Source organism: Centropristis striata, chromosome 3 (genome assembly GCF_030273125.1).
Source record: "Centropristis striata isolate RG_2023a ecotype Rhode Island chromosome 3, C.striata_1.0, whole genome shotgun sequence".
NCBI classification, from domain to species: domain Eukaryota; kingdom Metazoa; phylum Chordata; class Actinopteri; order Perciformes; family Serranidae; genus Centropristis; species Centropristis striata.
This window is the reverse complement of record NC_081519.1, coordinates 31,397,633-31,422,434: the sequence shown is the minus strand read 5'-3', so window position 1 is coordinate 31,422,434 and position 24,802 is coordinate 31,397,633. Positions and strand designations below refer to the sequence as shown.

At 38.1% G+C, this 24,802-nt stretch overlaps 1 protein-coding gene across 1 annotated transcript in view; it reads left to right on the top strand.

Moving 5' to 3' along the window:
• Nucleotides 1-24,802, top strand: part of LOC131969091 (copine-9-like) — a 187,009-nt gene that overhangs the window by 106,900 nt on the left and 55,307 nt on the right. Inside the window, exon 7 of the mRNA XM_059330229.1 lies at nt 23,938-24,001. Coding sequence (XP_059186212.1) covers nt 23,938-24,001 — 64 coding nt within the window. The remainder of the gene's footprint in view (nt 1-23,937; nt 24,002-24,802) is intronic.

The following is a 24,802-nucleotide window of genomic DNA, read 5'->3' as shown; positions in this document are numbered from 1 at the left end:
TAGTAGCACATTGTCAGGACGAAGTGCCACAGCACTCAAGTGCTCTCTTTCTCCCCCGCCCACAGTAGTGGGAAGATATAGGTAAAATAAACTTTGTATTACAAAATAGCAGCAAAACAAGTTACACCTCACTAAAGACATGAACTCTCTCTAACAGACACACACAGACACACACACACACACACACACACACACACTCGTACTTCTATCTTTGTGAGGGCCCTCATTGGAACAGTGAATTCCCTTGAAGGGTTATAATAGTTTAGAATTTTTCATTAGTTTTAGTTTTAATTTCGTTGTGAGTTTTTGTTTTCAAATTCAGTTAGTTTTAATGAGTTTTTTGAGTGAGTTTGCGAGTTTTAGTTTAGTATTTTTTTTATTTTTAAATGCTTTAGTTTTAGTTTAGTTTTCATTAGTTTTAACTTTTTTTGTAATGGGGTATTTGTTGGGTGTGAGATTCAAAGAGGTCACAGTAAATTTTGCCTTTATTTCCTAAATAAATTCTGGTCCATCTTCATTATGTATGAAAAAAGTTGATAAAGACGAAAACGAAGGACATTTTCACTATAATTTTAGTTAGTTTTGTAACTACAAAATACAGTTTCAGTTAGTTATCATTATCATGTAACCTGAACCTTTAAAACAAAGTCTTAAATATCAAGAAAGCCTTTAAAGAAGTGAGGACCGGCCGAAATGTCTTCACTTTGCAAAAATGTCCTCACTCTGTTAGTTAAAAACGTGTTCCGGGGCGTTCCCGGTGGCACACCTGGTAGAGCGCGTACCACAGAGGCCCAGTCCTCGTGAGCGGGAGGCCCGGGTTCGAGTCCAGCTCGGAGCCCTTTCCCGCGTGTCTTCCCCTCTGTCTCCCCCTTTCACTCCCAATATCTCTCTCTCTCTCAATAAAGCTACAAAATGCCCAAAAAAATATCTTAAAAAAAAAAAAAAAAAAAAAAAAAAAACGTGTTCCGGTCCTCACTATGTAGGATGTACAAGAAAACACACAGACACACACACAGACACACACACCATCCTTCACATTTTAACATAGCCTTTAAAAAAATATACTATACGTATGTGTAGATATGTATTTTTAGCCTGGTGTGTGACTGCATTGTGTTGAAAAAGAATAGCGTCCACATTTGCACGATTTAACCCAGCAGTTCCCAAACTTTCTATGCAGGGAAAATGTCATTATTTTGTAAATAAATATATTTTCAATTGATTTAACCTATTTTGACAGGCTTCAAACAACAAAAGCTGAGCTGAAAGTAGCTTGTTGGATAGGCTTGTTGTTACTTCTTGTTACTCTAGTCATAGTCATCATAAAATAAAGTGGTAGCATGTTGATTTGTTATTATTCATCAATCCGTCCATCCATTGTCCTTCACTGCTTATCAGAGTCATGATCATTTGATATTATTATAACTAGGGCCGGGACTCGATTAAAAAAATGAATCGAATTAATTAGAGGCTTTGTAATTAATTAATCGAAATTAATCGCATATATATATTTGACCTGAGAACAGTGAGTAACAGTGAAAGTAATTTTTTCACATGGATCTTTAGTATACCATTGAATAATGACTGAATACATATGCTTAAGCAACAAAAATATTGTTTATTTTTGGTCAAGTCCAACAGACCAGTGCAATTTTTGCCATGTAGCAATAGCATATTTCGCCGCTAGCTGCTATATGTTTTGCATTGAGGTGATACTTGAGGCTGGATGTGCTGCGGTGATATGTGAATTCCTTGTTGCATAGCAACACAACCATGCTCTTATCGACGGATCGACCATCCGTTGGTTTTTTGTAACAAAATGTCCCATCATCCACGGGGCCAACCAAAGCGTCTCATCAGCTTCATCCTTCATGTTCACTGTGGTTTGTTGTTGTCTGAACTCATGAACGCTAGTTGGTGCTCCAGTATAATCGGTCCGCCTGAAACTCATCCAGAGAGAAATGTTCCGCGGTGCAAAAATAAGTGTGAATAAAATGCGTCAATTTTTTTAACGGGTTATTTTTGTGTAATTAATTAATCTTAATTAACACGTTAAAGTCCCAGCCCTAATATATATATATATATATATATATATATATATATATATACACACACTTTTTACTAATTACTTTTAAAAACACGTTAATTTTTGTGTAATTAATTAATCTTAATTAACGCATTAAAGTCCCGGCCCTAATTACAACACATCCTGAAGTTTTTCCACGTCATCGTTTTTCAGTACAGAAGCCAATGAGTAAGTACTTATTGTAACATTTTTGTTAAAGTCAAGTTATACCAATGTCACATTTGGTGCCAAGTTCTAAGTATCTAGGTGTATATCTGGATAATAAGTTGGACTAGTCCCTAAACATAGACGGGGAGGCAGCATCACACACAGAGATGAAGGCGGTTGGACAGACTGGTCTAAAGAGCTGGTTCTGTGGTTGGAGCCAGGTTGGACACACTGGAGGAGGTGGTGGAGAGATGACCTGTCAACATGTTCCAGGCCATCCTGAAATACCCAGATCATCCGCTACACAAAACCTTTATGGACCAAAAAAACATCAGTGGACGGCTCCTCTCTCTCTGTTGCAGGACGGAGAGATTCAAAAGATCCTTCTCTCCTACAGCCATCAGGCTGTCTCATTCTAACAGAGATTCTACCTGACTAACTGAATTCACCCTCGTATTGATAGATGAGTCATGATCACAACAAAAATGCCTTTCTGCCTGGAGCGTCATCTTTTAAATTGACGCTTATCTGAAAAGGATCCAGCTGTGGTTCTGGTGTTTGTTTGTTTTCCTCTCATTAGACGTTCAGTGTTTGTATGTAGGCCAAACCAGCACGAAACTGGAAAGCTTCCAGAAAGAGAACACAAGCAAATTTCTTCTCTGTCTCTTCCTGTACACTTCCTGTTGCTTTATGATCCAAAAGTCCTCAAGAATCCATCCACTTAAGTACAACCGAAAGAGAATTCCCCACAATCCCCCCTCACTGCCAATTAAAAAGCTCTTCTCTCGTCCTGTGTGAATTCTCTCATCACATTTCACAGAAGGGTGAGCGTGAAGCGAGAAACACAAACATGCATAATGAATTGTCCTCCTTTTTATGAAAGGGGCCAATGGACATGTTTTATCTTTCATTATCATCTCCAGGGGGACCTGGAGAAGGGTGAGCATCTTCCTGCTATTCTCATCTGCTACCACGGTTCTGTTTTACCCACGTATTTGTGGATGTAAAGATTTCTTTCTGCCACGATTCCTGACTGGGTCAGTTAATGTTGTTTTCTTTTGGCTTGGTAAACTGTCCAACTACAACAATTTTTGTACCAATGTCCGGAAGACCCAATATACTTGAAGTCCTACATTTGGGGACTCATTTTCCACACAGTGGGAACATCCTCATCCTTGCTGTTTGATATTAGGATGCAAACTTTCTGCCTTGATGAATCCAGCAGAACCACATCAGCTGCAAAAGGCAAAAACAGGCAATTCTCAGGACACATCACATTAAGCTCTTCGTGCTGTGCTCACTTTTAAAGTGAGAAGCTGAGATATCCGGAAGCAGATTGAAGTAGGATACTATGGGCTGCAATATGTGCCACCAGAAACTGAATTTTAATTATTCATATTTGAATTTGAATGGCTTAACTTGAATAATTGCATTAAAAAACTGCAATTGAATCATATCATTTTTTGAATTTGTATTTTTCAAATTGAATCATTGCGTTGAAAAACTGAATCTGAATTGTTTGTAACTGAACATTCAGTTCTCATAATTCAAATTCAGTTTGCAAAATTCAAAAATCAATTTCAAATTTAATTTGAATTGTGAAAACTGAATGTACAGTTCCAAACTAATAATTTCAATTTCAAATCGCACATTACATTCAGTTTTTCAATGTAATGATTCAAATTGAAAATACAAATTATAATTATAATTCAAATTATTTAAATTCAGTTTTTGTAATGCAATTATTCAAGTTAAGCAATTCAAATTCAAATATAAATAATTAAATTCAGTCTCTGGTGGCACATATTTCAGCCCATAGGATACCTCTTAATATTGTGGAGGATAACTTCCTGTAGTCATGTGCAACTGGGAGGAGATTCCAGGGGCAGATTTAGAAATTGCTGCAAGGATTATATGTTCCATTTGGTCTGTGATTGCTTGGAATCCCCCAGGAAGAGCCGTAAGACCTGGCTGAAGAGAGGAACATCCAGGCTCCCTTCCTTAGCCTGCTGTTTATCGGAGTTCAAGTCACAAGTTACAAGGAAGAGGTTTTCCTCGTTCTTGGTAACTGACCCAGAACCAAAATGGGGTGAGGTCCAGGTTTTATTGCTGCAGGTTTATTTCGGACAGCATCTGTTTTCAGCCCAGTCCAATCCAGTCACACACACACACACACATTGTTGTCCTTCTATCTTTGTGAGGACTCTGTATTCATCAAATGCATTCCTTAGACCCTTACCTTAACCATCACAACTGAATGCCTTACCCCAACCCTAACCACCTAACCTAAACCTAATTATAACCTGAACCTTAAAATCATGTCTTAACCCTCAAACAGTCCTTCAAAGAAAAAATGTCCTCAGTTTGCTGGTTAAAGCCATGGTCCTCACTATGTAGGACGTACGAGAAGACACAAACACGTATCCTTGTACTTCTATCTTTTTGAGGACACATCATTAATGTAATGAATTTGTAGCCCCTGACCCTAACCTAAACCTGAAACTGAAACCAAGTCCTAACCTTCAAACATTTTAGGGCCTTTGAAAAAGTGACCTGAAATGTCCTCACTTCACAAAAATGTCCTCACTCAGTGAGTTAAGAACTAATTCTGGTCCTCACTATAATTGGAGTACAAGTAAACACACACACACACACACACACACACACACACACACAATAAACTTTTCTTTGCAGTTCGGTAGGAGTTGGCTGCTCTGTATCTAATTACTATCAGGGAACAAAGGAGACAGATTCAGACTTTAATTAGAGTGAAAAGACAGAAGAAAAGGCTATAACCTAGTTTAATTCCTTTTGCCTTTTAGTTGTCATTTTGTTCTTGTTTCCATTCACCGGTTTCTGGCTACCCATACACCAACATAACAAAGCAGCTATTGGTAGTGCAATTAAGAAAATTAGGGGATTCAAGTGGTAATGCCCTATATTTTTTACTGCACAGTCTCAGAGTCGAATGTGCTGCAGTTACCCAAGATCAGCTTCTTGGAATTTCTGCCAGTTGCTTTTGAGTTGGTGCTATTAGTTTCCTTGTCTGTTCAGAGGAGGGTGGCTGCTACTGCTGATGCCCCCAGCACTCCCTCAGCATTTGTGAGATAGAACTCCAAGGTCTGTGTATACAGTCATTCATGTGTTTGTACAAAGCCCATGCAACCATATACAGTAGGTTATATTATGATAATGGGCTCTCCTCAAAGAGCATGCTGTTAGAATCTATGCTCCTCATGCACTTCAAGATGTGAATACTGCCCTACAAAGTCTAACTGCAGTAACTACAGAACAGGTCAAACTGAGAAAAACTGCTTAAAAGTTGTTTTTTTAACATTTTTTTAACCGGCCAGTCAAATTGGTTACATGTAGATTCTTTATATGACACTTATTTCTACATGTATTGATGATGTAATTTTTATGCTAAAAAATCATGATGATTTATTTTAACCTTTGACCCCATAAACGTAGTTACTGCATTGATGTAAAAGCTTCTAATAGTAATGCAAAAACAGAGTGGAGTAACAACAATGTTGTTGTCTTCTTTCAGCTTTTATATTTTGTTTTTTAGTGAATAAACATTTGCAAATTTATTTTGTTATCAGTGCAACTCTAGTCAAAGATTTGCATATTTTAGACTTAATATTATTAATACATTTTATATTTTAGTCATATAATTTTATCTCACTTTTTTAATTCATCACTATCTAGATAATAATTTCCCTTTCAAATCAACTACAAATTTATTTCATTTTTATGTTTAAATTAATATATATATCCAAAGTAGACCGTGGTAAGTGCAATTACTGCTTGGTTTTGAGTTGGATTTTGTGGCTTTTATATAATTATTGCTCTGAGTTAAAGCAAAATTTAAATTTAAATTCTAAAACTTTGTCACAAGATAAAACAGACATCAAGGAGTTCATTTCTAGTTATAACTCAGTTTTGACCAAAAATGTTGTTGCAGTTAGGCTTTGTAGGGCAGTATACAGAACCTCTCAAAATCTCAATATGCAATACTATTGATTCAGCCATTTTCACTGTGTATGTATAACTTTTAAGTGCTACTGTGGCAAGCAATAAAAGCTGCTCGATGGATCTGATACAGGGGCTTGAGGAAAATAGGCTGAATGTCATACATGAACTGCAATTTCTACAGAATCCTCAGCATAACTTGACCATTAATCACATACTGTACATATCCTACACATATGGCTTTAAAGCATCCTTTCCAAACTTTGGGGTTCAGACCCATTTTGGGGTAAATTAATATGCAGTTATGGTCTTAAGGAAGAAAGGCTCAAATTCAGTAATGTTAAAAACATTAATGGAATTAACTGAATTTTAAAAATGTAGTTAAATTTTGAATGGGAGACAATGGTAGATCAGGGACTACTATGCTCACATGTAGTAGAGACCATAGCATCCTGGAATGACATGTTGAAGTGTGCCATGCCAATGTTTCGCTGATTTTGTTTTTTGAAAGCCATTTTATATGGCCTCCTGGTGCTTTTTTTTTTTTTTTTGATGGAATGCACTACTGTTTTTTAAAATTATTTTTATATATTTTTCTTGCGGAGTATCCACCTAATGTTAGGAGCTCCACTGTAAAATTGAATATGGGTGTAACTTCTGGTGGGTTAGTGGAAGTGGCAGTGAGCTTTATCTTATACTGATTTGTTTTTAAAACGGATATTTTGAGAGATAGTTGAAGTTGGATTGTCTGAGGAATTTATTATCCATAGTCAGTGTATTATCTACTAGAGAAGCAGGCAGGAGAGACGATATCGACACCGAAGCTCTGCAAAAAAAAAATCAATGTCAAATTAAGTGTACGCTTTATTTATAATATTTTCTCCTCTTTACATTGCTTGTTTGACAGCCCTTTCCAACTGGAAACGGAAGCCGTCAATTTAATCTATGCTTGCTTTAAACATTCCAGATGTATTTTCAAAAACAGTTATTTTACCTCTCATATAACGCTGGTTTAGCACTGCATCGATCAGTTAGATAGTTTGTTTTATCATGTGACTTTGGTGATTTAAAACAGTAAGGAAAAAGCAAGACCAACCAACCAACAAACTGATCAAGGCAGATTTAAACCAGCAACTCCCATGTTATGAGAGGTAAAAGGGAATCTGGTATGTTTGAAGAGAATAGATAACAGCTTAGTTCCCCATCAGAATCCCAATTAGTAGCTGAATATGCTAGTGTACCTTAGGCTGGACATCAGCCATCATAAATACAGGTCCTCGGTATTGTCTATTAATACATTGCCATCTTTTCCACTGCAGTAGAAGGTATTGATAAGCCTCTTTGTAAGATTAGTTGCGCCTTGTAGAGCCATTCACCCCAAGAGGCAACACAAAGTAATTAAAAAAAAAAGTCCTTGTATGTTATCTGAGGCCACTTGTTCATGTCCTCCTCTCACTTAATAAAAGTGTGACGATCTGGCACTAACCTGCCATTTCAATTTAGATTTTCTTTTAGTGCTCCCACAACATTATTAAATAAACTAGTTAAATTAACTGAGCGAAGTGATCAAAGGGAAGTGCAGCCCATAAATTGGAAGTTAGACGGCTCATAAAGGACAAATGGATTAAAACTGCATTTAATTGCACAACCATGTGTTGTTCAACAACAATAAATGAACGATTAATGATGAAACTAACAGGTAAGCAAAAGTTGGACTGGCTGAGTGAGACCATCCAGTGTGATGTGAATTCCAACTATTTCGTTGGACAAGAGTTGAAATTATTGTATTACATACTGTATTGTGCTTCGTTAAATAGTAAATACATAGATGGGGTCAAAAAACTAAAACCTAAAATGGGAACATCTGTTTTAAAACAAAACCTAGTGTTATTTAAAAAAATAAAATAAAATCATATTACAAACAATTACCTTAAATAGACAAACACCAACACTGACTTTCTATGCATAGCTGTGGTTGTGGTTACGGTGCACCTTTTGTAATATGACGGTAAAATAATATTAGCACTTTTGATTTCCTGTTAAAGATTGCCATTTTATTCCATATTTTACCGTAAAAAGTAAAAAGTTTTTCCATCAGAAGAAACGCTGTTCTGCCAGATTGACAAGAAAATACTTTATAAATACTGCATAAATTAAAGATTTTTTCGTTAAATATTACATTATTTTTTTTATTAGAGATATGATGTTTAGTACATTTAACAGTGAGAAAATGTATTTTTTCAACAACAAAAGCAAAAATTACAGTGATGGCTTGTAAATGTATTAGTATATTTTTTTTATATTCACGGTGCCAGTGTATTTTACAGTGGAGTAATGTATTTTTTTTGACTGATATATACATTTACAGTGTTTCATTGTTACTGAAACTGAATTAACCCATTTATCATTTTACGGCCTTTCATTGTCATGGTTTAGCAGTTTTTTTACTGTAAAATTTACAGACATTTTTTAAAAAGTGTAGATCTCTACTGTCAACTAAAAAAATAAAAAATAATAAGAGTCCTGCTGTTGCGCTTGGTGACATATTCCTTTGTTGCCTAAACATAACAGTGTAGCTAATTTTGAAACAACTGCACAAATGCAATTTCAACCTTGTAAAATATGTAACTGAGCACGCTCCAAGATACTGTTTCAGGGTTTCACTGCTTTGCCAGCTTGAAATGCTGACAGGAATATGACTTGGTGTCAGAAATTGTTGAATGGTTTTGATCGTACCTTACCAAGTAAACCAAACTGCAGAAATTAATTCAAACAAATCTGTTTAAAAAGCCTGATACTTTGTGTATACATGCTCTTTTCAATTACCAATTTATTTGTGTGATTGGACACATTTTTCAACTCTTTCCTACTTCCATTCATTTACTGTGATTCCCACTTATCATCAGCCTGACTCACATCCCCTTTGCCTATTCCCAAACGCAGGCCACTTTCCCTTACCTTCTCTCCTCCCTCCATCCTCTCCTCTCTCTGGAGACAGGAAAGCTTTTCATCAGAGAGCTGTGTAATTGAATGAGCTGCTCATGCTGTCAGTCGCCCTGTTGCCCTGTCATCCCCATCAGTGGGTGACAGGAGAGAAAGGAATGGATGGTGTGTGTATGTGTATGTATGTGTAGCAGAGGCCAGCGTTACGAGTCACCCCCATACACTTCCCCATCCTCGTTCTATACTCCCATTCCCTGTCCTGTAATCGAAATGAACATCAGCCTTCCCATGCAGAAAGCCTCACGGGGAGAGATACTTTGACAGAGGGACACGCTCACCATTCATAGTCAGGAATGGACACACAATGTGTTTGCTTTACACACATAGCTGCATACATATTCATATGTACACGCAATACTTTTGCATCTCCTTTTCCATGTCCAAGTGTCCATGACAGAGCTGAGCAGCAGAGGGTCATGTTGCTGGGCAGAATAGTCATCTTCTTCTTCTGACTTACCTTCGTCCTGCAGAATGCTGGTTTAAACTAGGGCCGGGACTCGATTAAAAAAGTGTATCTAATTAATTAGAGGCTTTTTAATTAATTAATCGTAATGAATCACATTTTAATTGCATATAAATATTTGACCTGAGAACAGTGAGAAGTAATTTTTTTCACATGGACTTTTAGTATACCATTGAATAATGACTGAATACATAAGCTTAAGCAACAAAAATATTGTTTATTTTTGTTCAAGTCCAGCAGACCAGTGCAATTTTTGCCATTAAGTGTAGCAATAGCATATTTAGAAATATAGTTCACTTCAGAAATTCAGGTAGCCTATAGGTAGGTAGACCTTCTGTAAACTATAATACTTTTGTACTGTTGACAGGGAGCAGCTTTATTTTTTTATTGGGAAGTGACTGAGTTGAATTAGCTTATGCCGCTTGCATCCGTCCCCTGTACGGACGTCAGAGGAGACCACGGATCTCAGTGTCAGGTGTTGAGGATGGCTTGCTCCTGCTGCTGGGTGAAGCTGGGGACCTTGCTGCTCATCGCTGCTGTGCTGCTTTGGACGGAAGCACAAGAGGGATTTTCCTCGCGGTATGAGTTGTTTCCATTTCCCACACAGAGGTTCTGTTATCCTGTTTATCCAACTTTAAGCCTGCCAACGGGCCTTTGATGCAAGATTTATAGAAAACCATCTAAAAAGAGAGTGCACTCAGGTTAAACAAACTATAGCTAAAAAGTCCCTGGGTAATTTTAGTTATTTTTCATGAAAAAGGGTTTCATCCCTGTGAATTCACAATTGGGTAATACGAATTCAAAGCCAGAGATACTGGCCCTCAATCATCAACCAAATGTAGAAACCAGCGCACACTCTGCCAAAGAAGAGGATTTTTATCTTATCTTTTTTTTAAAAGTCACCTTTAATAAATAAAGTCCACATTTTATAAATAACAACACAAATGCCTTCGAGCTGACAGAATAATTTTGTAGGTACTGTTTGATCTCTCAACATCTGCAGAGTAGTTCAGACAGTCTTTGTACATCTTCGCCAGCTTGGAAAAGTGAGGTAGTCGATCCTGCACGCTGTCCCAGAAAAGGTCAGTGTCTACAAAGCTAGATGCTGAAGCTGTGATTGTAGCAGGACAGAACTTTGTGAAGTCGAGAATGATCCTCCTGCAAGTTTTTGTCATAGCCAGGTATGTAGTGATGTGTCAGTCACGAATGAGCCGGTTCAAAGAGCCGTCTCTTTTAAGTGAACGATGGGAACCGGCTAACGTCTGTCAACGCGCCGTTCTTCTTTCTTTTCTTTTTTTAACTTTTCTTGTTTAGAAAAGTACCTGCGGGTGCTGAGGACGCTAGGTGTCACATGCATGCTATGCGAACAATCATCCAGATCCGATCCCAGGCCATGGCAGAGGGAGACGCGCAGAGAGGAGAGAGAGGAGTGTGGTGTAAAGATGAGTGGAAGTTTGTAAAAGAAGTAGCATTTGGATACAGTTTGAACCAGGCTGTAAACACGTTTATTACTACTGTGAAATCGGACTTTTTAACATGAAGGTCAATCTAACTTGCTCCCTTTTGCAGCCGGCCTCAAGGAATTTCATTTTTTGGTACTTCCGCATCGGCTGCAGCTCAGGACTGGAGGTTGCCGCTTGGTTGGGAGGCATATTGGCCTTAATGCCAGCAGCAGAGAGAAAGCTGAGGTATCTTCTCTTCCCTGGTCCTGCCATATAGAAGCAAGTGTGAGGTATCGCATGAAGGTGTTCACTTAAGTGAAAGGTTTTCTGAATGCTTCCCTCACAAGAATAATGACGTGTCATACAGGTCACATGGCTGGCATTGGGACAAAGGCTTTCAGAGCTGTGTTGCAGCAGCATTATCTGTGGCAAAGACAAGAACATTCAGCACACAGTGTCCTTCCACATCAGGGGTCTCATCAAACATTACAGACAAAGGCTTGTCCTTAATAAGATCTTTGATCACATTGTTCTCTACCAGGAACAGCTCCTCCATTTAGAATTCTGCTCCTCTGGAAACTCCTCATGATGGGATTGTCAGATCTTGACAGTGGTGTTTGGTGCAGTGCATGCTTTTATCCACAGAACTCTGTTTAGTAATTAAAATATGTATTGATTTTTTTATATTTGTTAAACCATTTACCAACTAATATTTTGAAAATATCTAAAGTATTTGGATATTCCAGTGTTACTTGACAATATGTAAATAGAGTAATTCCTTATTTTTCCTTGTCTGATGCCAAAAATGTGATTGACATCCCCTCAAAACCCTGGAAAGCCACTAATTAAGTATTTCCAACTTCCAATTTTAGGGGAAACCCTGTTTTATAAAAAAAACTACAACTCCCTAGACCTCTCTTCAGTACTTATGTCGACATCAGCATACTTGTTGTAGTTCTTCCGTTTTAGGGGTGTGAAAACCTATTTCTACCCAATATATCGAATATCACACACTGTCTAATAAATAATTATACTGTATGTATATTATCTATGCTGAAAAAAGACAACAATATTTGTTTAATGAAGATATTTTAACTAAAAGAGAGCAGAGACTGGGCCATTTACAGTAAAGCGCGATTTAATAAGATCGCACCACATCCGGTAGATTACAAAATAAAACAGATTTCAAAATAAAACACAGCGGATCGTCTTTTTCTGGCGAGATCTTTGCCACAAATGATTATGTACATTCACTGAGTGAATATTTAGAAAATAAAACATATATTTCTCGCTAGAAATGTTATCAAAATCCATTTTTATGCAGAAACAAAGTCAAAATATTGATTTTTTCACTAAAAATGAGAGAACTGTCCGCCATGTTTTTTGTTCTGACCGCCGGAACCTTGAAAGTCACGTGACTTGGACACAAACCAATACGAAAAAATACCAGGTTGGGATATGACTGTCATTAACTTGCATTGTAGCGAAATCCGTGTCAGTTTCATGGAAATTTGAGTGATTCCGTGCCTATTCCACGGATTTTGAGTTAAGCAAATCTGTGGCTATTTCACGGATTTCTGTGAGACCAGGTTGCTTGTGCGATACAGAGAGCAGAGAAGAATTGTAAACAGTTGTATCACCTTTTTCCCCCATTCTGATGCTCACTTTGAACTTCAGCAGGTCTTCTTCACCATGTCGACATGCCTAAATGCATTCAGTTGCTGCCATGTGATTGGCTGATATTTTTCTTTAACGAGCAGTTGAACAGTTGTACCTAATAAAGTGGACGATGAGAGTATATGCACCTCAAAAGGCGTGAGTGAGAGAGCATTCCAATGTTCATTAGTTGTGTAGGCTCCAATGACAACATATTATACCAGAATACTCTTTAATGCCAAAAAGAAAGGATTCATTCAAACTCAAGAGTCAGCTGAAGGCTTGCCTCATTAGGAACATGATGTTATACAAAGAAAACCTGCTCTATATGTGTTCCTCACTCACTGAAACTCCATTACTTAGGAATTCTCCACTGTAAAGTTAATGACTATTAATGATCACATGTCACCATGGCAACCATTCATCCACAGTGAACCCAGGGTCACTGACATGGTGCTGCTCTCAGAGCCGTCACACTCACCACAGAGGACATCTCGCTCTTTTTCCGTTGATTGGATGTGATGAGGACTGGCCTATATGGGGCAAACTGCTGGAGGCATGTGCTGTATTTTTCTCTATAGGAAGTGCTTTGAAGGTGAGAATTTACGTGAGAACACGTCAAATGATGCACTGATATATTTTCCTATCTCTGAAAGCAGCTTTGACAGTAGAATTGTTATTATGGACTGTAGCAGGAGTGCATGATGTCAGGAAACGTCATTGAGACTCACATAATTTGTTTCGATAACAGTTGGTGAGTTTGGCGCAAATATCTTCAATCCTCTAATTTTGTCAAATGATAAACCAACAAGAATACTGGACGTTACAACTGTTTGGTTTTCCAGATAATTCAAGGGGAGAGTTGAAGCTGATGGATGAAATAATACTTTTGAATTGAAACCTACTCCAAACAAACCCTATCCAGAATTGTCGTTTATGCTGATGATACCATTGTTTAAATGCTTGCAGAAGTTTGGAAAACAGGCAGAATAAAACTAGCAGATAATAAATCACAGACAATCTCAATATTGTTAACTTACTTGATGCTCTGGTTTGTATTAGCCATAGCAACAGGGTCACAGTCAAACTTTCATTTATAATTTATTGCAACTATTTCCAAATCTGAGTGTAGTTCTTGTTGTGTAAATTGACTACCTCTCTGAGTGAGAAAAGTGGATTGAAGACCAAGTCAAAGTTCCTTTTAGTTTTCTTTATTATCAAACATCACAATACACTGTCTAGGTACAGCGGAGGAGAACTGTGTCCAATCTCAAGGCTGCTGAAAAAAGGTGGTCCCGAGTCCAATGGAACCCTCAGTTCTCTCTGGCTTTTCTGTCTGTGTGTAAGATCATTTAATTCGAATGTTCCAGCCCATACGCAACGCAGCGGGAACAAGCACACTGCGAAGTCTACTTTTTAACCTTAAAAGGATAAAACCTATACTTGTTTGTATTCAAATTCCAACGCCTCTACTGTCTGACAACTCCCAGATCTTTACCGTTCATTATTCTGGTTTGAACCAGTTATTACAGTTCTGTTCTGAACAAAAGGCCAGACTGTAGCTAAAAGTAACATAAAACATACCACTTGTAACATAAAATATACTACATTCTTCAATGTCTCATCCTGTGAACACCAAATGAATTAGACTAACACACAAGCTGCAAGAAGTACTCTCTCCCTCTGAACTTACAGGCAAAAATACTTTTACATTACATAAATGATCAACTCACATCCCGATTATTATGCAAGTCACCATTTCAGGCTGCGGCTGACAGTACACATGGTGTATCTCTTGATTGAGAAAATGTTGATTTGAAGACAATGGCATGACTGGTTAGCATGCTAGTAGTGTTGTTTAACACACTGTCAAATTAAGTTAACTGTGGGTTATTGACTTTGAATCTTACTAGCATAACGTTAGCTTTCTGGCTGACAGCTGAGCCAAAGGGGTCATGAGTTGGGCGGACAAGAAATATCTCCTGGTGTCAAGTCGTATAAGGTTCTTCTTATTCACTGGGGTAGTAAAAATTGTTTTTATTGCAAAAGAACCTCATGGGATGGGAATGTTGGTTCAGGCATTAGTCAAACCTCCAGGTGTTACCAGGGAAACAATTCTGGCTTGTGATGAACTTCAGATTCTGATAAGGGCACTAAAATGTGAATGAAAGCCTAATGTGTTTTTCTTCGGCAAAACTGGTCTCTTTTGATAGTGGGTTCAGTTTGACCTCATTCTACTCTTAAAATGATTGAATATCAGTGCTTATCAGCATTATTTAGCATATTGTGATGATGCTATTGTGACCTTGTTTCCCTTGAAAAAAGACTTTTTTAAATCTCACTGGGACTAACCTGATTGAAATGAAGGCAAACAAAGATAAATCACAACTCTCTCATGATGCATTTGATTTGCATATGATTAATAATATAATCAAGAATGCATCATATATAGAGCAAAATTCAGTAAAAATATATTATTTTAGTGTAGAGCATTTATTCATTTATTATCTGTTACTTATCCTCAGGGCCGGTTCTAGCCCATTGGCTGCCCTAGGCGATATTGAGATTTTGCGCAAAATACGAATAAATAAATAAGAAAACACAGATCTTCATCAAATTAAGAATGGCAAAGACTGAAAATAAATAAAATGTAGACATACAAATGCAATAAAAATAAACATAAAAATGAAATTTAAATGTACATTTATATTTGATACATGAACTACATACAGGCAATATAATGGTCTCAACATTTTAATTTTTAGAAACTTTGGAACTTTACCAACAACAACTGAATTGAAAATAAGAATAAATAAATGAGAAAACACAGATCTGTTGATTGTAAAGACTGAAAATAAATAAAATGTACAAATGCGCCAATTTGGCGCCCCCTGCCAATTTGGCGCCCTAGGCAGCCGCCTTGGTGGCCTGTAGGAATAACCTGCTTATCCTAAGTATGGCTGGAGCCAAAATCAGCTGACATTGGGCAAAAGGTGGGATACACCTGCCATGTTGCATGTGCAGCAAGTGTGATTAAAAAAAGAAATAAAGAACATTTGAAGGAAGAAATTGGAAATTGTTATCATTTCGGACATCATTTTTCTCCAGTAGAAAATGAAACTCCAAGTTTTACGTCCTTCAATTGAATTAAACTCAAGTTACCCACCAATTGGATGAGATGTTTTCTTCTTTACATCTAAAGTCCTAATCATAATATTTAGTCATAAGCATATTCGTATTGATAAAATCAATAAATATAATTAACAAAATGAGGATAATATTAATATGTATTACATTCATAGTCACAGTAGTAACAAAAATAATGATGATAATATAGTAATTAAGATTTAAAAAAGTCCTGTTTTACTGGATGACCATTGTTAATGATGTGTTGTGTGATGTACAGCTTATCACTGTTAAAGCAGATCTGAGGGAGCTGTCCCCATTCCTCTGATTTTTCACATCTCTAACTGTCACCTTCACCGGTTATTTTTTAAGATTTAAAAAGAGGAAAACTGTAAACTGTAGGTATGGTGTGAGCCCAATTGCAGCACAACAGACAACAGGAAAACATTTTAATGACTTATTGGCAACAGCCGGCAATAACTAGCAGACAATGGGGACCAAGCCAGGTGAAAGTGAGACAGGTGACCACAGTGAGGTGGGTATGCAAGCATACAAACACAACATCACAGAGCATGGCTAGTAATGGGACAGACTGTGCCGAAGCTTGGGAGCGTGTCGGGAAACCTGGGAAGTCTTTTATGAAGCACGTATCGAGGCTTGTTTCTTTAAGGGCGAGTGACGTCATTGATGACGTTTGAAGCCTCGCTGGTTCAGAGAATGGTTCGAGTGATTTATGAACATATATAAAGTGCAATGGATCACCGCAAAATTGAGTCCAAGCACAGTGGCAAAAATATTATTTTTTGATTAAAATTAATAAAGTCATCATCACCCCGGTATTCATAAGCACAATCACTGTCTAATCTTTGGAAAACACTGCAACTGTTTTAACATAAACATCTCATGACCTTTGTTTGAGTTTAGTTTTAATGTTATTTAATGTGTTAAAGTTCTTATTAGGGCCACGGAGCACTGGTCCCATACAGCAATAGCTGTAGGGACCAGTGCTCGGGGCGGGAAATCTGCTTTGTCAATTTTTACAAATGGCTTGTTGTCGTGTCTATCCAATCAGCAACCAGGCTTTTTTCAGGGGAGAAAATACCCTGCTCTTTGACAGGGATGAAGAAAGTCCAGACAAAAGCCTGCTCCATACTGCTCATATTCAAATTAGGGGCGTTCCTGCCCGGTAGTGGAAACAGCCCTTATGACACCCCCAGATGACATCACTATGGCATCACTAGGGCTATTTACTCAGGCTTGACTTAGCTCCTCCAGAGCCACAGACATTATACATTATACAACAGTTTTCCACTGGCTGACTGGACCTCCTGAGTAAATCTCTCCGATGTGTCAAATTAGTTCCGCTGTAATTACAGAATTGAAGTATACTTACTTAGTTACTTTTCACATATACTTACACATGCATTAATATATTCCTCTTCAATCATCTCACACAGCCATCACACACTCTCACATCAAAGACACGATACACTATCATCTATTAAAGGCAGCAGTAGAAGCCATCCAGGCGCTACACTGATCCACAGTGCTTGAAAGCATTGCATCTATTTTCATTTCCATGCATTCATTTATAGTTCTGACAGGGATCCTGTGAACTGCACACGTGGTCATTAGGCCAATGGTTTGCTTGGTGAGAGGCCTGGATCTATATTCTCCACAAGTACATGATGTCCTAACATGGCCACAGAGAGCTTACATAATGTGCATGTAATCTCTAGAAACGCAGCTTTACACTACACAACTCAACAGAATTTCCCACCACTATTTGCTTTCTCAGTTGACTGAGTTACTACAGTAGTAGAGTGAGCGGACACAACACTGTTTGAGGAGACTTCTGACTTCAGTGCTATGGTAAAGGTACATGGGTAACACTTTACAATAACGATCATTTATAAATTGTAAACAGATAGTTTATTAATGTTTAATCATCATTTATAAACTGTATATAGACCATTTAGAATGGTAAATACATAATTTATTAATGTTTAACTAACTAAATAATTTATAATTGACAAATAGATGGTATATTAATGTAAGTTTACAGTTACTTTACCATTAACAAACAATTCAATTATAATTAATAGTTTATCAATAGTTTTAGTTGCACTCATTATAACATTTTTAACACCATATTAAGTATGTTAATGATTTTGAAATGATTCATATACCTTTAAGAAATTGGTTGAAAACATTTAAGGATTAAATATGTATAGCACTTTGTAAATGGTTAATAACTGGTTTATAAATCATCTATAAACATCACTTAGTTGGTTATTGTAAAGTGTTACCGGTACAAGCACTTGAAATTGCAAATGGTTTTGAGAGTTTCACCAAAGATGAGATTTTGGAGATATAGCAGTTTACCTAACAACAATATTATGAATGTCTCTTGAGTGTAAAATCTGAAAACTGCAGTTGTAGCTGTTGTGTACGTACAAAATACAGCAATTCTCTTGTTGCCCGCATGTTTTCATCATTTCCCTGGTAATATGTGAAGGAAACATTCTATTGTAATTTATTGTTGGCATAAAATATTTTCTTAATGGTATCCTTATATCTCCATTGTCTTGGCTTCAAAGGATACAACATAAATCAGGGATGTGTGTGTTAATGGGTGAGCTGGCCAAACAAGAAGCACACAATACTCAGTTCTCCAGGTTTTATTAACACATCCGTACTCCAATACACCGCTCAGTCCCAGATGGTTATTTTACAAAGCAACAAAGTCCCGTACACCGCTCCACTTGTGGTTGTTGCACTTTCCAGCATTGGCTCTTCAGCAAGAAGCAATGTGGCCCTAACCTTCTGTCCTATACGTCACATCAGGACAGACGTCACTTCTTTACACGTTCCCCTCTCACATGGTGTTACCAGAGTTAAATTCACAGTTTGAGTTCCCACAAGGCCTTGCGTCTTGAATATTAAGTAGGTTACAGTCTACTTCATGCCCCACAATGACAAGAAACACCAAATCTCCTTCACATGCTCTAACCTTAAAAAAATGGCAGATCTCCATATCTCTACACAGGGCATCCTATTTGTTATACTGTTCATAATTAATCATTTCCACAACTTAAGACTAACCTAAACATCTTAACTACAAACACAATAATATTAATAATAATAACAATACCAAGTTTGGATGCTACAGTGTCACATGACTAGGACTTCACTCTGCATCACTTGGTCGCTACATCTCGCCTCACGGTCCGCTTTTCAAAAAGAACTGAATGTCTGGGTAATATGGACTGGTTGTATATTATTGTATATCTATTGTAACTATAGCAAGTATTTGCTATGGCATTTATGAAACCACAGCATTAAAATTACAACTTTTTTGTCCTCCGTGAGGGGCGGCTCAGCCAAAGAGGGCAAATGGGCTGTTTAGCTCGGCCCTGTGCACCTCCCTGGAATCAGTGATTTGAGAACTGTACTGCTGAGAGGAAGTCATTACTGCAGAATCTTGCTTCTGCACCCAGATGTGCAGGGCACTGCGTCTGCCCAAGTGTCATTTTTATTGTTTCAGATGAGTATAAAAGCTCCCTCTTCTACAATTCAGAACTTACATAGAAGTTGTCTTCCCAGTATTGGAGTAAGCTGATGGTTGTGCCCTTGAAAACAAGATGAAGCTCTAGAAGCAGCCACTTTCATTTTGAGGGTTCTATCAAGTCAGCATCTACAACAGACATCTGTGCATTCCCAGGTCACACAAGATATATAATGTGTGTATCCCTCCCATGTGCTCTGGGTCTAGCTCTGGGCCCCTAATAGTTGGCTGTGCATGCTTGAAAAAAATGTCCAACATGCGGCCGCCCAGGAGACATCCTGATCAGATGACCACACCAACTCACCTGGACCTTTTTGACACTTAAGAGCAACTGTTCTAATCAGAGCTCCACCGAATGACGGAGCTACTCACCCTTATCTCTAAGGCTGAGCCCAGCAACCCTACGAAGGAAACTCAAAGCTCTCCTTCAGGAGGTGCACTGCAAAAAAGGGGTGTTTATTGTTTTTAAAACACTAAATCTGAGGGAAATGATCTTGCTGCATGGACAGATAATTTCACTTGACAAGATTTCTTAAATTAAGATTATTAAATGAAATAAGCATGTTGAACGCGTAAAATAAGAAATTAAGTCTTAAAACAAGGTAAATTATGCAACACTTCTAAATCTTTTTTTTTTATATCTTGGTAAGAAACAAATCATTTGCATCGCACTCTGCTAGGCCCAGTTCATCGCTGCTTGCAGCTTTAATTGATCTTGTGTTAAGAGTTAATATCTTATTTTAAGTGTTCAACATGCTTATTTCTGGATTTAATAAACTTAATGTAAGAAATCTTGTCAAGTGAAATTATCTGTCCATGCAGCAAGATCATTTCCCTCAGATTTACTGTTTTTATCTTGTTTTTAGACACACCTTTTTTGCAGTGTGCTGACTCTTATCCCGATGGCTACAAATTGTTTAATTTTTCACCTTTTTCATATTTTCCATGCTGCATCTCACAGCTTGATGAAGCCATCAGAGCCCCATTGTTTGCAAAGAGGTCTAAGGTCGCAAAAATTGGACGCTGCTACCCCAGCTGAACCTTGAGATCCTGTACATAAAAATCACAAACAGATTTGGTGCCAAGCAACAACCTTGGCGGAGGCCAACACACAAACAAAACATGCTTGACTTTGGAACATGTACACAGACACAGCTCTCACTGTGGTTATACAAGGACTGGATAAGCTTGTAGCCATGACTCCTGTACACTATTTTCCAGCAGCACCTTCACAGAGTTCCCAGGGGAACACATTGGGAAGCTTTCTCCAAATCCACAAAACACATGTAGACTGGCAAACTCTCATTTTCTCTCCAGGAGCCCTGCAAAGGTAAAGAGCTGGTCCTCTCTTCTACCGCCAGGACTGAATCTGCATTGATTCTCCTGAATCTGAGTTTCAACAATCAGTTGGACCCTTCTTGTCCAATAAACGGACACAGCTGTCTCCCTAGTGTTCCCAAAAGCAACCAAAGTAAACGTGTGTGTGTGTGTGTGTGTGTGTGTGTGTATGAGAAAGAGAGAGAAAGTGAGAGTGAGCTTGTGTGGAACATGTGTGGGAGTGGGGACCCACATCAGGCAGTGTAAAATAGTGTAGGAGGACTAGAAATGTGTGGGAAGACTCCTACTGAAGGACTTGACACATCTACACACACATTGTTTGGTGACTTCCATTTTCAAGTTATTCCCTTCATCTTTGCTATATCTATTTCTTCCATCCTTCTGTGCTTCTGCTCCAGCTATGCAGCTGTAGCTTCACCAACGCTGAGTTTTTAGTCGTGCTGCAGGACCCTTTGTGACAAGTGGTGACAGTGTGAGTGTGTGTGTGTGTAGGTATGTGTGTGTCAGAGTGTGCCTGCCATGTTGCCAGTACCCCCATGGCCCCACGTGACCATACAAAAGTCATTATCAGAGAGATTACAGCCAGCAGACGCTCATACATCACTGTTAGCTTTCTTCCTTAAAATAAATATTAGATTGCTGTAACTTTTTTGCCTCTACTGTATTACGGTGATCTGCTTTTCATGAATGCAACAACTCAGAGCCTTAAGAAGTTGGACTGTTTTTATCATTATGCTCTGCGTTTCATTACTGGCTTCGGAAATCATACACATCATTGTACTCTGTATGCCACGGCTGAAATGCCATCTTTGTATGTTCGCAGGCAGTCTCATTGGTTAGTTTTTAATCTATAAATGTATTCTTAGGCTGCTTCCCTCTTACCTGTGTGCATACATGTATGTGTCGAAACCAAACTAAACATGGTCTACGCTCACAAAATATTGTACAGATGCTGGTGCCAAGAGTGAGAACTGATTTAGGTAAGAAAGCTTTTAGTTACGCCGCCCCTTTATCATGGAACAATCTGCAAAAAGATCTGAAATTGTCTGAGTTGATCACAATTGATGAGTTTAAATCGATTTTAAAGGATGAAGAAATAATTTCCCTTAGTCAGTGTGACTGCTCCTTATAAGTCTCTACTTGAGGCTCTTTCATTGATGTTGTGATGGCTGTATTTGTATTTAATTGTTTATGTTAATTGTGTTTTAAATGTTGTAACTTGCCACTTTTTATGCTGCCTTCTTGGCCAGGTCTCTCTTGTAAAAGACTTTTTACCTGGTTAAATAAAGAATATATACGTAATATAGGGTTAGCAGAGCTTGATTAAAAAGCAAACTAAATTGAGAGGAAGTTAAAAGTTTAGGAATTAATTACTGTTTCAAGTGAAAGCATTTTAGGTGAGGAGCTTTATTTGCCCTCGTACATAACTGTGTCCACTACAGAGGCTGAGGAGTGGACAATAGACTGACTGAAGCAAAGCTAAAGCTTCAAGGTACAGGAAAAGGTTTCTCAAGGATAACATATTTTATACCTGTAAAGTATAATCCCTCCAGCATAATAGATTGTGTGTGTGTGTGTGTGTACTCAGGGGGTGTGTGTACCTGCATATGTGTCGCAGATGTTTCAACATCCTTGAATCTTTAATCTGCATTTTAATCACAGCGCAGCATCACAGCGGAGCAGCTTCTAGCTGATGGAACGAATCGCCGTGTCATGTTGTGACACACAGGGAATTATCAGTGGATGATAGCAGGTTTTTCCAACTTGAAAACTTTTAATACTGCAGTTTTATGTGCTCCGCACCAAGAGCTGGGCATATTATGGAGCATAAAGAGAGAAATGGGCTAAACACTTGATAGGTGTGGTCCTACATTAGATTAGATTAGATTTATTTGTCATTGTACAGGAATACAAGAAATTCAATGCACTCATGGACTGGACTCAGAAGGTTAAAAGCATAATAAATAGTCAATAAAACATCTAAAAAAAAAAACATTCTCATCAATCAGTACATTCATGTCGTCATACACTATACCATCAACTCAGTGTCATTGTATGCATTAAAACAGTAGTGCAAAACATATAAAGAGCAGAGCATTGTGTTTGGTGTGGATGTCCCTGATTAGTGCTGTGGGTTTGTTTTCAGGTCTGAGTTGAGGATGGTGATAGCTTTGGGATAGAAACTGTTCATGAATCTTGTGGTGCGTGTTCTGATGGACCTGTAACTGCTGAGGGCAGCAGTTCAAACAGATAATTATCAGGGTGGAATGAGTCTTTCAGAATGTTGTGTGTCTTCTGCAAGCATCCGGAGTTGAAGATGGTGTCAATGATAGTAGCTGTCTGTTGATGAGGACTTGGGAGGTTTTTATAGTCCTCTGCAGTGACTTCCTGTCTGCAGCAGACCACGCTACCATACCACGACAGGATGCCGTAGGTGAGCATACTCTCAATGGAGCGATGGAAGGACCTCAGGTGTTGTTGTGTGAGATTGGCTTTCCTGAGTATGCGGAGAAAGTATAACCGATGCTGTGCATTCTTTACTATTGCTGTGGTGTTTGTTGTCCATGATAGGTTTTCTGAGATGTGTATGCCCAAGAGTTTGAAGCTGGAGTCCAGCTGCTGGACACTCTCTCCAGCCTCTCTCCGTTGATGTGTAGTGGTGTATGTGTGTCCTGCTTCTTCCTGTAATCTATGATCAGTTCATTTGTTTTTTGAATGTTGAGGCTCAGGTTGTTCTCTGAGCACCATTCTGTCAGCCTTTGAACCTCCTCTCTGTAGGCAGACTCATCAGTCCCATCACAGTTGTGTCATGATACATGATCGATTCTGGATGGATATAGAGCAAAGATCAGACCAATGCACAAATAATGATGATAGAATAAAAGTGAATTTGTGTGTGTGTGTGTGTGTGTGTGTGTGTGTGTTAATATGTGTGAAAAAATGTGTGTGTATATATATATATATATATATATATATATATCTACACACACGCATAAAAGTATAAAATTAAAGTATGACCATCTATCCATCCATTATTCCAACTATTTATAAATCTATACAACCCAGAATTTGTACCCACATTTTTAGATACATTTTTAATAACACACTCATTCTTTCTCTCATTCTTTCTAAGTGGGATTCCTGGGAAGAAGTGTGGAAGCATCGTCTTCTCAGCAGAGGAGCTCAGTAACTGCCGGGTTAGTATCAGAGCATACTCAGCACAATGTGTTTCTCTAGGCTAACACACACACACACACACACACACACACACACACACTATCACCACTATCACAAACACTGATATAAACAGTCCGAGACAGGGGTCAGAAAGTTAAGCACTCATGTCCGAATGCATGACAGTCACGTTCTGTGTTTCCATTTTTAACTTTGCTGAGTGAATTTAAATGACCACATAGACAGAATCATTTTTGCCAGCTGCTTCAAGTGGAAGGAAGGTGAATTTATATTTTTCCTTCAAAGTTGTGATTCGAGCTGCTCATGAATTATTTATTCAGTCTTAAAGTTCACTTTTCTGGCCACAGTGGTTAAATAATTAGATATTCCAATCAAAGAGAGAAACACACACACACACACACACACAAACACACACACACATGCTTGTTGTGGTATTACAGTATGTGCTTATCCATACAAGCATGTGTAATTACATTAACGTTTGCTGTAATAAAAGTTTGACCTCATGTATCATGCATAAGAAACAAACACTGAGGGCTGTACAGGAGTGATGACTGTGCAATGCAGAGTCCTGGAGGGCTTCAGAACTTCATGTTTACGTTCATTTGTTATGGTTCATGGGGTCTGTTGGATTTCCAGTAAATCTGCCTGTGCCTTTATGTTATTTCAATATACCGTATTTCCTCAATTTAAAGCCGGGCTCCTATTAATGACCGGCCTCATTTAGTAACCGGGTGTAAAAACAGTTTTTAGTAAATAAAAGCCAGCCTCTTTTATAAGCCGGGTGTCTTACCGGTGTTATG